General features: G+C 35.3%; 1 protein-coding gene across 2 annotated transcripts; it reads right to left on the bottom strand.

The window, feature by feature from the left end:
- Window positions 1-705: 705 nt before the first annotated feature.
- On the bottom strand, window positions 706-18,891 carry LOC116292929 (gamma-aminobutyric acid receptor subunit beta-4). Of its 2 annotated transcripts, XM_031700276.2 has the most exons (10): window positions 18,467-18,891; window positions 9,782-9,897; window positions 7,058-7,140; window positions 6,725-6,792; window positions 5,798-6,015; window positions 5,188-5,270; window positions 4,817-4,963; window positions 3,977-4,191; window positions 3,276-3,473; window positions 706-2,731 (listed from the first exon to the last, which is right to left on the bottom strand). In XM_031700276.2, the coding sequence occupies exons 2-10, from the start codon at window positions 9,835-9,837 to the stop codon at window positions 2,441-2,443; spliced, it is 1,359 nt and encodes a 452-aa protein (XP_031556136.1). In that variant the 5' UTR covers window positions 9,838-9,897; window positions 18,467-18,891; the 3' UTR covers window positions 706-2,440. The 2 variants fall into 2 exon arrangements, with proteins under 2 accessions (XP_031556136.1, XP_031556137.1); XM_031700277.2 differs by lacking the exon at window positions 4,817-4,963.
- Between the last annotated feature and the right edge of the window lie 63 nt (window positions 18,892-18,954).

The following is an 18,954-nucleotide window of genomic DNA, read 5'->3' as shown; positions in this document are numbered from 1 at the left end:
CTAAATAGCACAATTTCATGCATATTCCATTGTTTTCTATTGTTTAATTAGCACTATTTTGTACTATTTAGTAATTAGTGTTTCACGGATTAATTGTTTGCACTTTAACGATATCATTATCTGCGTTCGACCATCATTCGCTTTGCCTAACACTAGCACTAATTACTCAGCAGCTATAAGCGTCAATATATCTATCATTATAAGTTATTCAGATGCACTTGCAATAACTCTCCTAACAAATCTATAAGCTGTAATCTCTTTTATTGACACTCTGTTCTATATTTTCTTTCCTTCAAGTTGCTGTCCTTCAATATTCTCCTACATCATTCGGCGTCTTTCCTGTACAACGTGAATGCAAATGAATTGAATAACTCCAATTAAGATTTATGTGCTAAAAACATCGAGGATAAATCTAGAATTTTTGCGCTGTTCGAAATGTTGCAGCGCGTGGGAAAAATTTACAAAGTTTTACTACGGCTGGCCTTATAATGACGCCATTGCGCATGTAAATTTTAATTTACATTTTTTCTTGCATAGCCCTTTCTTGAGCGCGATAATCCGGATGCATTGTGGTCTAGGTTGGGTACAAGCAGCACCATATAAGGCATGATGTAAAATATGTTCTATACTCAAACTAGACCACAATGCACTAAGAAGCTATCCCAGAAACGGTTTATGAGCATGCGTCAGCGATGAGACACACAATTTAAGAAATTTGATTTTATTCAAACTAAACCTATAAGATTTTTCTTAAAAATTAAGCATATTAATGAAATGCTTAAGCATGACGTTCAACATACTAGCGATGCTGTAATATAAATATTGAAGTACAATAATTAATTTTAATTATAATAATAGTTAATAATTATTAACATTTTGTGTCAATTGATGGTTTTCACGTCGGCCATGTTGGAGGACTTTATCAAAAGAATTGTCATTGAATTCTTTTGTTATATCTTCCAACATGGCCGCCGTGTCTTTTGTTATTTAATTCTCTTGGGAATGGTTAAAACCATCAATATTGCGGAATAAATAATTCATCAACCAAAACTTGCTGGAATGATATTGTGCGTTCAGTTACTAATAATAAAAATACGTGTCATAAAGTGCACGCCATATATCCGTGCCAAATATCCGTGAAACAAAACCAAAATTGCAACTATTTTGCTGCTATTTCGTACGAAATAGTGGAAATTAGTGGAGCAGAACATTGGGTTCAAGTCTGTGTAAATCTTAGCAATTTTGCAACTAATATTTCTTTTAATTAAGCGTGACATGGCTAGTAATTGTTTCACGTATTTATGGTGCGTCCACTCCATCATGTGTTTTACAGTCATGTCCGAGTTTTGGTCTTTCTTGCTCTGACATAAATCCGACTGCCCATCCAACCGCGGCGAAACGAATCATGGTGCATCCTTTTTTCAAGGTCCAAAGAATTTACTGAGTTCTGCGATGGCCGTAGTAATGTAAACTAACGCCATATTGCAATAAATAAATAAGCACTTAAAGTAGGTAAGGGAATTGAGTTTTCTGACCCGTAAACTTTGTTTATTGCCTTCCCTGTGTCCACAACGCTCTTGCATATTTTATATGAGGATTGGAATTAAAAATGGCGGGAAATATCTTTCTCGACTACCGACACCCTTGCATTTTTTATAACAGAATTGAAAAATGGCAGGAAATATCAAGAAACTTGATGGTACGAGCAACTTCTATGACGTTGTCAATAGTCTCTTCTGGGTCCCCTTGCATTCTCTATGAGAGAATCAAAAAATGGCTGGAAATAATCGCGTAAGTTGATGATGCGTTTCGCGATACAGACCATAACATATTTGAGCTACGTATTACTCCAATATTTGTTACTGTGTATATATGTGTAGACAATGTCTCCCAGTGTTTTCATAACTACGGTTGAAATGCTTTGGTTTCAACTAGTGTTGGAACCTTTCTAAAACGTTATCACATGAGTGACGCAGTCTGTGTCAATGTCCATTTTTTGATGATTTCTTTTCAATTTTTCGATAAAATTAGGTTTAATATTAATGTAATATTCATATTTCGCGTTTCTTATCCTTACAAAGGCACCTCTTTGTATCGTTTCATTTATGTATTCATTTGTCCTCATGAACCATTCTTGTGGTTTGCAGTTCAGATAACATCTTTGATTTGAAGTGGAATAGCCATATTTTTCTCTCTTGATTTCTCAAAGTTCAAAGGGCGGATCCAAATGGACACACCCCATTTGCTGAATTTCTCAGTAATGTCCTTAGTAAATCTCCTTACATTCCTTGTAAAGCCTTTAATTTGTAATAGTCATCCCCCTTATGAGATAGCAACAGACGTATTACAAGTCTCGTGTTGATAAGAAAATGAAACACGAAAAGTGACCGCAAGGGAGATATGACGTCTTTTGGTTGGTAAATTTCGAAACAATTTTTGTTCATAGTCCAAAAATATCGGAAAACGAAAGAAAAGAAATCCAGTAAACTGCATTAAAAGTTATAAAACCAAAGGGGAAAAAAACAAGAGCGTATCCATCTATTGCCAACACAAATGTCTCACTGTACAAGAATTCTTTGATTTTGTTACAAGGAAAAGGTGCTGTTAACAATAGTGTAGATGTTCTCGTTCTGGTTTTGGCTGGTGAATCAAATCTTCTGCCAAGAAGTGCTTCATTCTGTTCTTGTTCCATGACAACAAGCTGAGAGCTACATAATTTACCATTGTTCATCTTGTAATAAAGAAAATTACAAAAAAGAGGTGAGATATAATCAATAGTTATGACAATTAATACTAACGTAAGAACAGCCCGAGTCACATTCAACCTTTTAAATTTTATCAGCCCTGGAAGGGCCTCTCGGCCAATCAAAGTTAAGTAATGGCTGACTCACATATTGAACCCTGAAACAACCTCTGGGCTGATCGATATAAGTCAGGGAGCGGTTCACGCACAGATCTAAGAATGTTAGGTTTTGCGGGAGGTAAACCAGAGAACCCGGAGAAAAATCCTCGAATTGAGGAGATACCAAACAAACTCTACTCACATGCTATTGATGGGTTACAAGCATTCCCAAGAGAGTTAAAAGACAAACACATGGCGGCCATTGTGGTACCATTAACAATGGATGCTAATGAAAAATCTTTTGTTAAATGGTACCAACATGGCTGCGATGACGTAACGTGCGAAGAATACCGGGTCCAGGAATCAAATCCAAAACCCTAGGCTGATGCGAGAGTACTACCGTCATGGACACTGACCAATTTCATATGCATACCTTTTGCTTGCAATTGATTTTCTCTTGTTCTTCTTTATCTGTATACAAATTGTATTTTTTTGTCCACTCTTCTTTTTCCTGTTTGTATTTCTTTGAGCGCTTGGAAAACCACAAAACCAAAGAATACTCTAATAGTGTTGCGAAAACGAACAGAAAACACCCAATCAAGTATTTGTCAATTGTCTTGACGTAGTTGACCTACAGAGTAAAATATAGGTGGGTGTAAGATGACAAAAAATTATTGGTTGATCGTCTTTTAAATATTGCCATTCAAAAAACTATCTAGTTGAGTTGACCTTCAGAACAAACTCAATGTCAACTAATCAGAATTGAGCTTTCGACATATTTGTGCGTTCTCATAGACCGTTCTCAAAAATGGCCGGCAAACGCGGTTGGGACATTAGTAAACAAAGTCTACTCAGTACGATCTTTTTTGTCAAAGTCATTCGTCTCACCAATGGACCTTTCCCGAATTCGCTTGACTGGTCACGAAACAATGGTTTCAAGTCGAGGTTGAACTTGACGAATAAAAGAATCAAGTTCAGTCTCGACTTCAAACCATTGTTTCGTGGTCAGTCAAGCGAATTCGCGATAGGTCTATTCGAGTTCTTTTAAGCGTCTCTTGAAGTAAGGGTGAATGACTTTGAGGGCTTGCTGAGGCACTGCATGCGATGACCGTGAAACAACAAAACAAACCATACCTTTGGCATCGTATTATTGAGCATGTTTAGCACAGTGACCACTGTCAGGACTGAAGTAACTCCTAGAGTAATTCTCGCCGGTGCTTGTTCACGTGGAAGTAGAAATGACACCCAAGAAATGATGACTATTAGAGAACATGGTCCATATACATGAATTATAAAATAGCTGTAGAGTCGTTCAAATGTAAAGGTAGCTTTGATTCCTGACCAGTTACCTTGAGACAAACCAAAGAAAGAAAGGTTAGATAATGAAGCGTTTTTAATACGGATGTTTTAATGGAGGTTCCCAGTAATAGAGACCTTTATAGCTTGGGCATCATGTTACCATTTCATACGTGTCATTCCCTAGAGCATTATTTCTTTGTTTAATGATTGCGCATAAGAAGACACATGAATATGGATACAAATCAACCAAATAATCTTATTCTCGAGAAAATGTCACGTAGTCTGCAATGCTGGAAAACATTACAAGCTAGAGGTCTGAAGGCCCTGAAAAACAGTCCCAACAATTGACCCAACATTTTGACCTACCCAACCCATGACAAACAGCTGTACCGCATTTTAACCAAATAGAACTAATCCACTGTTTTCCCGTTTCAGACCACGTGTCATTCCCTGGAGTTATATTTATTTTTTAACGGTTGCACATGAGAAGACACCTGAATGTTATTTAAATCAAACAAAGAATCTTATTCTCAAGGGAATGACGTGTGGTCTGAAATGTGGAAAAACATTACGCACAAGTATATTTGGTTCGATAAGTGTTGGCTATAAACATGGTGGTTAAAATAAAATGTTGGGACCACTTGTCAGGGCCTTAAGGATCTCTTTGTTATATACCAACGACATATTTGTTGTGTAAAGTGGTCAATTCTAATCGAGATAGCTTGTATTGCGGTAACATTTTCAGATTATCAGGTACAAAACCCATGCCATCATTGGATGATATCTCCCATTCAAACACAATGTGTTCAGTGCTGTAACCATCTAGGAGAGAATAAAAGAAACACAACAACAGCTTTATTATTCCTGTTAGGGCAAAAAGAACATCATAATCGATGTTGAGCTCCCAATTCCGAAAATTGACCCAATGGATTCCTGAGATTTCACATTTGTTTTGCATTCTGGATCATTCAAATATCAGGTTCCCTATTTCATGGTATATTCCCACAAAAAACATTTTTGCTACCTTCATAACGACAGTAACTTACAGCTTTCTATAGTCAGAGGGCAGCTTTGTGTATCCATTGGGAAAGCTCGTAGATCCATGGGACAAGATAGGCGAATAGTTACTCTAAAAGACAAAACAAAACAAAACAAAACAAAAAAAACCAGTCATATAAAAAAAGAATCAAAAAGTATGCCACCTAGTGTATAGGCTAAAAATGATATCCTAGTGCAAGATATAAATAAAGAGCAATAATGAAAGAATAGACTGCAGGTAGTATACTATTTAACAATTATTCGCCGAAGGCGAAGTGAATATATATATGTTATTTACCTGCCAGGAGGTCCGGATATGGAAAAACTGTGCCCGAGGTCTTGAATATACGGACCAAGGGCACTGTTTTTCCCTATCCGGACCGACTATAGTACGGTAAATAACTTATTTATTTTTTCCCCGTATTTTTTTTTTTTTACTTGTTTTTGTAATCGTTTTGTGTTGTTGTTTAGCGGCAAAGGATACCGGACCGCGCGCGCGGACAGATACTAACAAAATACCGCTCGCTCAAACAGCCAATCAGAACGCACGATTTTTTAGAATACCGGACTGGAAAAAAAAAAAAAAAAATGCTTATTTGTGAAATGATTTGCACGTACCTTGCATTATACTGCACCAGCCCTACTGGATCAATCATAATCATCATGTTATCTTTAGTGACTTTGTGGAAAGCTCCATGTTTTGCATTAACGAAATACGAGTCAGGCATCCAGATTCGGTCCATTACTGTGTTACTTAGAAACATTGTTTTATTGAGCTCGTGTGCCATGCGTTCGTCCTTCCACGACTGCCGCAAAAATATATCCAAAGAGTAATCCTACCAAAGGAATAAAAATGTTAAAAATAAATACGATAGACCTCTTTACCCTGGGCGTAACGTTTTCCAATAGTCCCCTTCACAGTTCCCTGCGCCATCTTGAAAGGTAGCCATGCCTTTGCATCGAAGCGAGACGAATGGCAATCTTGCCATGATAGAGACCTTTTTAACACCTTAGACAATTATTCGCATGTCTCTATCATTGCAAGCTCACCGTTCGTCTCGCTTCGATGCAAAGGCACGGCTACCTTTCAAAATGGCGCAGGGAACTGTGAAGGGAAATATTGCAGACCAGATGTAATTTCCAAAAGTTTTTTTTTTAAATGTTTGAGCATTAGGAGACACACGATATGGATACATATTATGACATTTGTTTTTTTTGTAACACCCCTGCACGCAATTTGTGTATGTGTTTGCTCGATATAGTCTTTACTGAAAGGAGAGGTTGCGCGATATTTTTCACTTTTAGGTCAAGTGCGTGCTCGATATTTTCTTCAATTACGTAATGGTCCCTCCATTAAGCGAAGTCTGCCAGGGCCCGATTGTACGAAGGGTGGATAGCATTATCCGACGAATAAAACTTCTAGTGGATAAATTTATTGGATAACAGCATCGACTTATCCACTGGATCGGATTTTTCCACTGAATAGCGCTATCCACCCTTCGTACAACCGGGCCCAGCACTACTGACAAATCTTTTGGGACTTACCATGTCTACGACATTGATCGAATCGATTGAGAGAACCCAAAAACCAACTTTAACAATGACAGGTCCGTCTGGTAATAAGGAGAAAATAAAATCATTATCAAATCAGGAAAATCATGAAAACAACATTGGCTGGAATGGAAATGATAGAAAGAGGAGAAATAGGAGATTTTTCCTCTCTTCTCAGTCCTCTTTCTCGATCTCTCCTCTTTCTCGTTTGAATTTCAAGTCTATTTTCTAGACGGTAATAATGATGATAATAACAACAACAACAACAACAATAATAATAATAATGATAATAATAATAATAATAATAATAATAATGATATCTTTTACCTTCATAGTTGGGTCTGAGTCGTTTGTCGTACTTCTCGTGTATCAAGATTCGGTCCAGGATAGAAGACACATGGTTCTTTTTACTTTAAATGAAACAAAGCAACGCGATTACTACACGAGTAAAAATGGAAGTAAGATCGACAATGAAAGGGAATGATGTTGGTTAGTGTCCTCTGTAGAAACTCCAAGAATACCAGGGACGGCGGAACAGTTTTTAAAGTGGGGGTAGGGGGAGGGGGGGTTGCACTCCTCCCCACCTCTGCCCATCCCACAAACCCAAAAATTTGACAAAATAAAAATGTGATTCTCGCAAAAATTGGCAAACACTCGACACTATTTTGAACTGACATCCTGCCTAGAAATTACTGCCTGCAGTGCAAATCGAGCCAATAAGAGATTTCATAAAACGAAACCCTGTTGGGATGTTTTAACGACCGGTGATTCACCGTTGAACGAGTTTTTATATCATTCAGCATTATCGATTGTTGATTCTGGCATTTTATCAAATCAAAGTCACTTTTCCAAGTTAGAACAAACTTCTCAACATCAAATAAGGACGAAAACATTCTGTTTTTTCCCGATAAAAATGTTAGATGAAACATTTGTTCATGATAAGTTTTTTCTCCTAATATATATTTTTAGCGATATCGATGATTTTAGTTTCCATATCCACATCTATTCATTTTTTCCAGAGCCAAACTCTTTGGTATCGTATTCAATGGAAGAAAGTACTTTATTTGGAGACCTCGAACTCTGTTACTACTACAACGGCAATTAAATCCAAAGATAAAAATTACAAAAAAAAGATGTTTCTGAATTCAGGATTATTTTTCTCTACCTTAAGACGTTTCCAAGGAGTTTACATTATCAACTTTAATTAATATTCACACCTTTCTTAAAGTTTTCAATATTCTCCAATATCTCTATTGTAATTCTTCGCACGTCTAATTAGTACTTGAAAAATACGAATTGTAAAGTAAAATCAGTGGCGGATCCAGGGGGGTCGAAGGGGTCCACGGAACCCCCCTTGAAGGTTTGATCTTTTAGGAAATAGAAATATGTCTTATATAAATTTTAATGAAAAAATATTAGTAGTTTTGCGTTGGGTCGTGTCATTATAGCTATATTAAATTAGAGCCAATTTTTGTGTCAAACATCTACTAAACAAAAGAGAATTATACACAGTTTAAGAAACGGAACCCCTCTTTGAAAAATCCTGGATCCGCCACTGAAAATTGCTTATTTTACAGCATGGTTATGATACATTAGTGTTGCAAAACTTTTTAGACAATCTGTAAAGACGAAACCGTTGCTCCCAAAAAGATACTTATCACTGCAGAAATTTAATAGAGTGCAAACAATATAATAGATCCGTGAAATATTAGTAATACTAACTTACACTATTTTATGCTAATTCTATTATTTTCTTTTGTTTAACTAGCACTATTTTGAACAATTTAGTAATTAGTATATCACGGATATATTGTTTGCACTCTAAAATAAATTTAAATAATAATAGGCATGAACCTTTACTAAATATTTTTTTCAGAGCCGTAGCAACCAATACGGTTGGTCTCGTTTCACGCACACCACTTTTTACCGACCAGAACCACTTTTTCCTATCTTAACAAATATTTAATATACAAATAAATGAAAAAAACCCGGGCCACTGTCCACCAGGCACTGCTTTTGGAATCGAATAAGAAAATATGAAGGATTTATGAGTTTTAATTACGATTTTTTATAAAGAGTGTTTTTCTTCCTTGGCGGTTTTTGTTCTCACTTGTTTATTCTTATTCTTTATTTTCGCAGAATTTTTAGATGAAGTGTTCAGAGTTAGAAAGAGCCGGAATTATCAAAAAATGCTAAAATAATAGCAAGAAATCATTCAGTAAATAATCGACTTGAACAACTTCTAGTTTCGAGTTTTACTTTAGTTTCCATTTCGTATGAATATGAGAAGTAGGGTTTACAAATTAAAAATTCTTAGAATGGACCGCCTCGGGTTTACAGTTCCGTTCAGTGACCAGGGGAATATTAGTTTCATGCTGAGGTTGGAGTTTCGTCGCATAACAAAACCATACTTTTAGTTTAGTTTAGTTAAGTTTATTTGTCACAATATAAACATATGCATTTTATAAAACTTGAGACATACAAATTTTGTGACTGGCGAAGAAAACAGAAATTTTGTCCCAATTGATGTTCCCTCTCCATACAATTTACATACAGTACAAACATGATTAACATTAAAATTGACGAGGAAAAAACAATAATGAAAAGAAAAATAGGATCCTAGGATGATCAAAATAGGTTGATAGTTCACGAGAGGCAACTCCAACCTCGGCTTGGAACTATTCTTCATGGTCATTGAACGGAAATGCAAAATGGAGTATTAGCACTAATTCCCAACCATCTTGGGGTAATATCAAAAAAACAAAAAAAAAAAAACAAAAAAAAAATTCCCTTCTCAGTAGGATTGAAGTCATTTAAAATGTTAATTTTTCCATTGTCTTGATCCACAGGTAATGATTTAGGGAATAGTCTTCGATTTTTTTGAATGATGACACTGTGTGAGATAAGTTATCTCAGAAAGTGCAAATATGGTTCCCCAAGATTGTCACATTGATAGTGTTACACTTGCTTATCGTTTCATGGCCATCCAAAAAAAAAGCTATGAAAATAGCTATTAAAGTTCGAAGAAAATCAAATTATTAAGTCACGTACCTCTGTGTACTTGAGCTGGCAACAGCAAGCAAGCTCAAGATGAAAAGAGAAATCATTTCCTCTCGAGGTTCAGTTTTGTCCACGAAGTACTACAGTGAATGTTGAGACTCTTGTATCTGCAAATGCAAACGCTATTAGTATATTCACACAGCTTTTTGAACTCTCTTAAATCAGGCAGGTTCTTCCTCTGGAAGTGGTGCTGAGGTTTGTGGTTAAAAATTTATAACGGGCTGACGTCCAATTGGATTCCAGTTCATTGTTTACAGGTTTTAAGGTGTGTTTTTAAGATGACACGTCTGTAAAGCTATTTTTATCGCAGTTCAAGAAAAACTGAGAAACACTGGAAAAGTAATGAAATTTTATTGAATGAAGACTGGCCTTCAAAACATTTTCTTGTTGAACAGTTTTTTGATCAGTCGTACTTAATAAATCGATGTTTTGATTTAAGATAAGAGGACAAGTGGAGCAAGATTTTAAGATTAGTGCCATGATTTGTTAATGTGTGTGTGTGTGCGATAATTCATCTTCGAGCCAATAACGTAACTAAGGAATTGTTTACTTTTGGGATGTTTACTTTTGAACACAGGGTAAAAACTAAGCTTTTTCTCTCTGTTTCTTTATTCCTAATTTTGATATATACTTTACTGATTTTGATTATGACTCGTTAAGAAAATGCTACGCAAAACAATCGGTAACGAAGACGTTAGTTCCCGCCCTCGCGTCATAATAATAATCTTTTTCACATTGGGTTTGTTTTTAGGCGCTTCTCCAATACTGTAATCGGTTGGCAGACACTTTAACCGCTAAAGCTTGGGAAAAACACCTATAAAAGAAACCGTATCAAAACCCATAATCTGATTTGGGAAACACTTTAAGGTTCTATCCATTCAAAAGTAAATGAAAAACGCAAAGAGATCGATTGTAACGATAAAACCGTACATGATTTGAAACTAGATAGCTTATACAAGAAGTTCTGTTCACGATTCTTAGGTGTCGAATAAAACTAAGATTGTGAAGTCGTTCAAACCTTTATCAACTTTGTTAAAACTCAACAATCATGAACAGGGTTTCAAATATTCACATTTCAAAGTGACCGAATTTGATTACAGACCGAATCTTAAATATTATGACTACAAGTTTCGAGTCAATAAGCCGATATGCAGCAGCAAAATATTGGAATAATCTTCCTGATAACATTAAAAATATCACAGACCTAAAGAATTCCAAGTCTGCAATTAAAATCTTTGAATTTTGAATAGTTTATATTAGTCATATGTAAACAATATTATAATAGATAACTATTTTTACATATTTAAATCGTTAGTTTGCTATTTTCTAATTTTATTCAGTCATTATCCCGTTCAAGACTCAGAACTTTTTCGTTCGTGCTTTACACAAACAACTCGTGAATATAATCCCGTACGTCGCACTTTCTATGAAGTAATCTCTATATATTTCATATATATTCTCATACTCAGTCATTATTGTTTTCTATCTATGTATATTATTTTCTTTTCTCTTTTATATTTCGAAGAGATTAGTTATTAGGGTTACCCTGTATACACTTATTTCAATAAAGTTAGTCACCTGAAAAGCTACAAAGCTGAGACCGGCAAGGATTATGGGTAGATACATTTTACATGTTTTAACCACTTGATAACTGTTGATGGAATTGAGATTTTCTACCAGTTACGAGTTCACCTCCTCTGAGCATCCTCAACTGCTGCAGTTTGTATCAAAAGCTTTACTTGTTGAATATGAAATATTTCCCATGATTCACAGCTTTCTAGGTTTTTGGTGACTAACTTTATTGAAATGAGTATATTCGAGTATGAATAAAGTTTATGTGTGTATATATGTATTATGACTACGTTGAGCGAATCAAAGTACACCTGAAGCCTGAGACAATACTTTTAATATTAATTTTACATGAATTAATGAAATGTTGAAATATTTGTATATGATTTGAGTGTGTTAGTATGTTAGTATGGTTGAATTTAATAACTTTGATTATGCTACGTGTTTTTTGTAAACTATACGGCGCTTTTTAAGGCCTACACAGTGATCATCATTGAACAAAATAATAAAGTAAAGCCAGGAAGCGTTTTAGCGGCACCGCACGGTGCGAAAGTGAGGTGGAGCCGACTTGAGGTAAGATATGACCAGTCACTGGACAAAATAATATAAGCTTAATCCAGAAGAAAGGTTTAGCGACACGGCACGACACGTAACAGCTAAGCTAAGTAGAAGAGGTGAGACCACGTTGTGGTAAAATGCTTAGAGCACCTTTCTAAGGCTTAGTTAGTGACCACCATCCAACAAAATAATAAACTAAATCCAGAAGGGTTTTGCGGCACGGCACGGTGCGGCAGCGAGTTGAGACCGACTTGAGGTAAAATGTGACCACTGATCATTGGACAAAATAAAAGCTAAATCAAGCAGAAGGGTATAGCGGCACGGCACGGTGCGGCAGTGAGGTGAGGCCGACTTGAGGTAAAATGTGACCAATTGTGGCACGGAACGGCACGTAACCTATTGACAAGTAAAAGACGCGAAGCTGAGACTGCGTTGCGGTGAAAATGTTTTCCGAGGCCCCCTTTCAAGGCTTAGTTAGTGATCATCACCTAAAAAAATGAACTAAATCCAGGAAGGATTTGCGGCACGCCAAGGCACGCCAGTGATAAGATGACGAGATGAGATCGCCCTGAGCTAAAGTTTGACCAATCACTGAATACAATAATAGAATTAAAATAAATTAATGAACATAAATCCTGAAGGGTTTTTGCGGCACGGTAAGGCAAGACAGCGATATCTTGTATGTCTTGTCGTCTCACGACCGTGTTCGTGCAGTGAGCTTTTTGCAGTCATACGAAAATTGCTATAAATAGACCAGGCGAGACCGCATTGGATTAAATTTTTAAAGTGATATCTGAGGTCTAAAATTATTCACCTAAAGAAATAAAAATAACAAAAGAAATGGACACTCTGATTGAAATAGAAACTAAGAGATGACGGCTTTGACGAAAACATAACAATGAAAATAACTGATCAGCTCACGTGACTTGCCTTCAAAAAATGAATCCCTGCGCGCGTTTGGACCTGCATGGTAACTAAACTAAAACCACATTGGGCCCAAAATTTGATTTCATAAATGGTTAAAAAATAGAAGAAATATATGTATATATAAAATTTTCTAAAAGACTTCCAGCATTTGATTTCATAAATGGTTAAAAAAATAGAAGAAATATATATTTAAAAAATATTTTCTAAAAATTTTCTAAAATTTTTCAAAATTTGATTTCATAAATCAAATCAAGAAATATATATGAAAAGATATTTTCTAAACTCTTGAAGAGTACTATGTAAAACCCTCTTGAGAGTGTAGATAAAGAAAGGGTTTATATTTCTTAGTTTATCTATCTCACAAGGCGGCAGAAATTCAGTGCAGGCAACACAACACCATGCAGCAGTCTGGGTCTTTAAACCGAAGTATAAATCCGCGAAATTTTTTTTCAAATTTATTCTTCCTCTGACGGTTTTTTTTTTCTTCAATTCGAGCTTTTCATCGATATTTCGTTGCAGGATAATTTTTCATCAACTTATCCACCTAGGCTTACTTTTTCAAGAACCTAATTTAATGATGCTCAGTGGTTAAAAAAACAAATTGATTAAATTCCTACTTCTTAAAGAAAGAGGGAGTTTTCTCTTCAGCGCAACTTTGCCTTCCAACGTCTCTCTTTTATGGCGCTGTTCCCTCCACGCCAAAATTGATGGTTTGCATTTGCAGTTCATCACTTGAATTTTGCATTCGAGTGCTTGAAATTTTTTTGTTACCATCTTGTATTTCATATCGGCTTCATCAAGGGTTTAACATACGTATTTTCTATTTGTCGTTCAAGTCTAACATTCTTACATTCTTTCGTATTCAAAAAAAAAAAAAAAGGTAAAAAAAATTCATTTTCACATCCACGTCTAGCTCCAATTATAACGTGAAAATGACAATTATTTAAAACTAATATGATTAGTCTGTTATCATTCTTTTTTATTCTTTTTTAATTATCAGGACAAATATTGACAATTATAATGGATCGACGGATCGAAATCACAAATATCACCCAATAAACTTGTAAATGAACTTTTTAACAGTTAGTTTTCCTTATTTTCCTCACACCTCAAATGGTTATGGAAAAGGCCAATAAGCAAAACTTCATGAATAAATGATCTTATTTACGCTTTTGCGCTTTCTTATTAGGTCAGTGTTACGGCTCAGGTCATAACTTAAAAAAATACGTTGCTAAAAATAAGGAAAAAAAACATAAAAATTTATGTCATAAAATATTTACTTAATTCAAAAATATTACATGTAATTTAAGTGTATTTTATTTTTATTTTAGATGGAAGCAATTTAATTTTTTATTGTGGTTTTAAATTGTAAAAAGCGTTGGAAACATTCTTCTTAATTAAGTTTAATTATAACGATCCTCGAAATTGGACCAAATTGATAATGGAAAAATCAACACGCTTTAATATATGCATTTAGTGGAATTTATGGCTCAGAATAAAGGTAGAAAGCTACAGGAGCTCACTAGGAGCTCACAGGAACCGAAAAAGAAGTTGGGATAGCTATGAGAAAATAATTCATATGGATACAGTCCCGCTTTTTATCTGTATTTTATCCATTTATTTCTTCTTTGTGTTCAAATATTCACCACCAAATAAATAGGACAATCTTATCTACAGACGATTAGATATAAGGTTAGGTAAAATCATTACCACCAAAATGATAAAACAGAGAATAGCCTACCATGTCAAGCTGTTTTATGCGTCGTTCTCCTTGTGGTCAAGATCAAGACATTGACTCTTATTTCAAAGCATGTATTTTCTTTTCTTGAAAAGACTGAAAATTTCACTTATCAAGCCTCGATAGATAATCAAAATCTTCCAAATTCGTTCCTACGCCTTTCGGTGACAATGCACCAGAACGCATACTTGATATAAATGCACTAATATGGGTAAATTACATGAGTGATAAGAACCCGACGAATATATTGCCCCATTTAAAGTAATTTATCGATAAGGCATCACGTTGCAGATGATTGACTCGTGGCAAATAAAAGTATACTATTCACATCGGTCTCACTGTACTCCAAGTGCACGAGTAAGAAAGCATGTCATTCTGCTACCCAGAACCTTCCAAGCCATTTTTCGTTGAAAAGCTGAGAAGGGTTTGGGTACTTAAATGCAAAACACTACATCACTGAAGACTATGAGGGGAAAAATCATGTGCCAAAATCCTTATGTAAAAACAAAATACAGAAAAATTTCTTTTGAGAACTGTCGCTATAAAACAAAACTTCAATTGCACGAATAACGAAGCAAACAAAAAATCCGTAACTCCAATCTCGTACCCAAAGCCCTTATTTCTTACTGCGCATGCTCGAAGAAATAATCGAGTATGCGCAGCAAGAAATAAAGACTATGAGGGGGAAAATTGCTTTTGGAAATTGCCTCTATACAAAAATACTGTGAATATACGTAACGCAAGTGGGGATAAAGTGAAAACACTAACACATGAAATAAACACTTTATTGATTGCGATTTTGAGCCTCCGATACGGGTTCATATTGGTGGATAGTTAATACAGTCCGTATTGGCCTTCGTCGCTTCCATACTAAGGCAAATACGGTATATATTTTCTTTCAACGCCGCCAATATACACTACCCGTACTCGGAGGCTCAAAATCGCAATACGTTTTGTATTGCGATTCTCCTATTTTTCAATTCAAAAAGAAAGGAAAGGTCAAGGAAATTGATCGTCTTCCTCGCAACGGTTTCTGGAAAAATTAAAAAAATGGACGCAAAAAAAAAATATAAATAAATAAATAAATAAACAAACAAACAAACAAACAAACAAATAAATAAATAAATAAAAAATATATGTATATAAAAAGAGAAAAACTGATTCTACATTTCTTTGTCATTCAAACAATTTATAAATCAAATTTTCTTCGAAGCGTAGCTTGAAAGAAAACAATTGTCACGCACGATATTTTTGACTCACCTATGCAGAAAGTGTAGATATAAGCTTATAATTTCCCTTATCCTTGTACCTCATCGTCAGGAAATAATTTGTGTCATAAAAGTGTTAAAAGAGAAGAAAATGAAATTTTCTGTCAGATCGAGATGTTGACATTCCATACCAATGTCGACCGTTGCTTTCAGAAGACAGACGTCGATAACAAAAATAAGGGCAGTTTTTACCGTCAATCAAATGCTATGAGCCAATGACGTGCATCAACATGTCGGGGCCTACAATACGGTTTAATACTGCCGGCTCTATTCTCAACAAAAGATTTCTTCAAGGGCGGATCCAGAAAAAATTTAGGGGGGTGGGCTAATTCAGTTTGGTGGGGGGGCTAATTGAGTTTCTTCCGTCAACACAACGGAAAACAATATAAAAAAGCATCGTTTTTTTCTGCTTTCCCCCTTTGCCCCCCTGGATCCGCCCTTGTTCTTATTAGCATCCATTGTTAACGGCACCACAATGGCCGCCATGCTTCTGTCTTTTATCTTTGTTGGGAATGTTTGCAACCCATCAATACACAATTCAAAATGCATCGCAAAAGAAACCATGCTATGAAGTAAAACGTCTATCATATAAGTACAGACAAGTAAATTGATAAATAACGACAATTAAAAACGTCTTGTGTATTTGATGTCACCTGTGCACTGACTGTTCCAGTTGAGTGATAGTGACCAATATTCACCAATAGTCACGAAATGAAGAAATATTAAAGCAGGCTAGTGGTCATTTAGCAGGAACATGTTCTCGAGGCACAGCATAGTTAATTAACTATGGGCACAGGCAGCCCAAACAAGGTTCCTGAGTATATGGTTTTATCGTCTCGGCGAATGTTAGAAAGGGCTTTCTCATTTCCTTTTCACATTTTCTCGCCAATTTTCAGTTTAGTTTGTAAATGTGTGACACAACGTTTGTCTTGCTTCTATGCTAATTATGATAATCTATTCCATATGGCAGAAAAACCATGAAGGGGGCTATAGACCGATTTCTCAAGGTTGCTTGCGCATCCAAATATAAGTTACTTGACGGGCCACGAAACCAGAACACGAGCTTTATGATGAGATTTATCGTACATTTTTTTTTCGATAAGAATTTATAAAATTGATTATTTTCCTCTGTAAATATAAAATTGGCTTCTCAATTTTACTGGATTTACGTTTTTCAATTATGTGGCCCGTCACTGACTCGTTCCCAGTCGTCTCTCTCTTACGTGCGCAAAAAGGGTCAAGATCTTTTACCCCCTTCCCTTGACCCTTTGCGCGCGCTCTTAAAATAAGAGACGACTGGGGACGAGTCAGGGCCCGTCAAGTTAGATGCGCACGCAACTTTGAGGAAACGGTCTATTGAGAAGACACTTGAAATAGGCTAGACGGTTCTAATTTTGAAAAAACATAGTCCTTTATATCCTATAGCATTATGAAGTCTGTATTTCAGTTCTTGATACTGTATCTTTATAAACAATTCATAAAAAACAAACGTGAGAAAGACATCTGAAAGAAGCTATAACAAGCCATTTCGAGGTTGAGGAAAAAACTGGGTCAACTTGGTATCGCATTGCATTGTGGGGCTGTTTTATGGGACGAAGTAGCCGCCATTTTGGAAATATGTCCCCTAAAACAGTCCCACAATGCATTGTAAATTATGTCTTAAAACTTATGTCTTGTAACTTAAAACCCAAATTACCGAATAATTCACGTTGAGATTGCTAAAAAACATAATTCAACATCTTACTTACGACATTCGTAACACAAGATGATAATCGTAGGTTTAATATTATTTAGATCATATATACCTAGTCTTGATAAGTAGTTGCTTGGAGATATATATACGTAGGAGTCTATATTGAGGACATTATATAACCAGTGGTTTGATTTGGTAAAAAAAGAATACTGCTGAGCAACAATGAAGATAAAAATACAAACCAAGGTTGTTAAACGAAACCTCAGAGATACTAACCGCCAAAAAATGTGTACGGAAACCTCAAAGACACTGTATAACCGTACTCGTGTAGATAAGAAACAAACTTGGGTTGTTAGCCTCTAAGATAAAAATCAGAAAAGAAAAGAGAGAGAGAGAGAGAGTAAAAAAAAAAAATTCACAAAAACCTAAATGAACCTTAAAGATGAGTCAGGACACCGGTTGTAGACTTTAATGCGAATTATCTGTATGATTGAAAACTCTTTTCTGCCTCTTCTTAATCAAAAAAAAAAGTCTTTTTTAAGGTTTAAAAACCTCCTAAAACATTTCGAGTACATATATGAATCTTAGTATATATTTATATATAAGAAAAGTCATTTATTTTCTTTGCTAGTTGCAAATACAACACAATTGATTTAATCATTACGCATTTATCAGCGATTTTTTTGCTCGAGTATGAAACGTGTTTTTACGGATTTGCAGAAAAAGCCTAAACTTTGCTAGGACATAACAAGCTAAACTAAACGATGTTATGGAAACAATGAATCTAGTCATGGTATTTTGGTAGACAACAAACGCTTAATACAATTATGTAATACAACCAAAATTAGTATTCCGACAATAAAATCATTACAAATTAAATTAGAAACAAATAAATAGGAAAATGTAATGAAATCATGACTTACATTTAACTTTCGACAGCAGAGAAATCCATTAAGAGTCCGTCGTTACTGTAGAGCGATTGTTGAAAATTCTGGGATTCTTTTCTTGAAGAAATAAAAAAATTATGAACTGCTGGTCGGCAGTATCTTGCAAAATAACCGTCCGTTTTAGGTTATCTAAACAGTTTAAGTAATTTGCAACTTACCTCAGAAATGAGATTGCAAAACCACAGCGAAACCCCCATCACAGCGGACGGTCTGTTTTTGAACGACGTAAAATTCTAAATTCTTTTATTAAATAATTCACTTCGTATTGGCTTTGTTTAGAGTTGACGGTGAATTGAGAGTGATTGGCAACGCCATTAGCACTTAACGTTTACTTTTACTTAAATCTTTCACTAAATACCAGGAATTAATTGCAAGAAAAAACTTGATTTTTACTATGAATTTTTTCCCCCTTTCCCTAATTTTGTATTTTCTTGTCGATGCGTACCTAAAAGTTGACATTTAGC

This window comes from Actinia tenebrosa, unplaced genomic scaffold (genome assembly GCF_029948245.1).
Source record: "Actinia tenebrosa isolate PJP-AT-01 unplaced genomic scaffold, QUT_ActTen_1.0 PGA_scaffold11__36_contigs__length_13525064, whole genome shotgun sequence".
Lineage (NCBI taxonomy): Eukaryota > Metazoa > Cnidaria > Anthozoa > Actiniaria > Actiniidae > Actinia > Actinia tenebrosa.
The sequence above is the reverse complement of the archived record's forward strand: the minus strand, read 5'-3'. Positions and strand labels throughout refer to the sequence as shown.

Bases quoted from the DNA above. Each gene is read 5' to 3' on its own strand.
- LOC116292929 (XM_031700276.2), bottom strand. From the start codon at position 9,837: ATGATTTCTCTTTTCATCTTGAGCTTGCTTGCTGTTGCCAGCTCAAGT. The intron at 7,141-9,781 runs GTACGTGACTTA...TTTCATTTAAAG, and splicing joins GCCAGCTCAAGTACACAGAG to TAAAAAGAACCATGTGTCTT. The intron at 2,732-3,275 runs GTATGCATATGA...CTTTATTACAAG, and splicing joins AAATCAATTGCAAGCAAAAG to ATGAACAATGGTAAATTATG.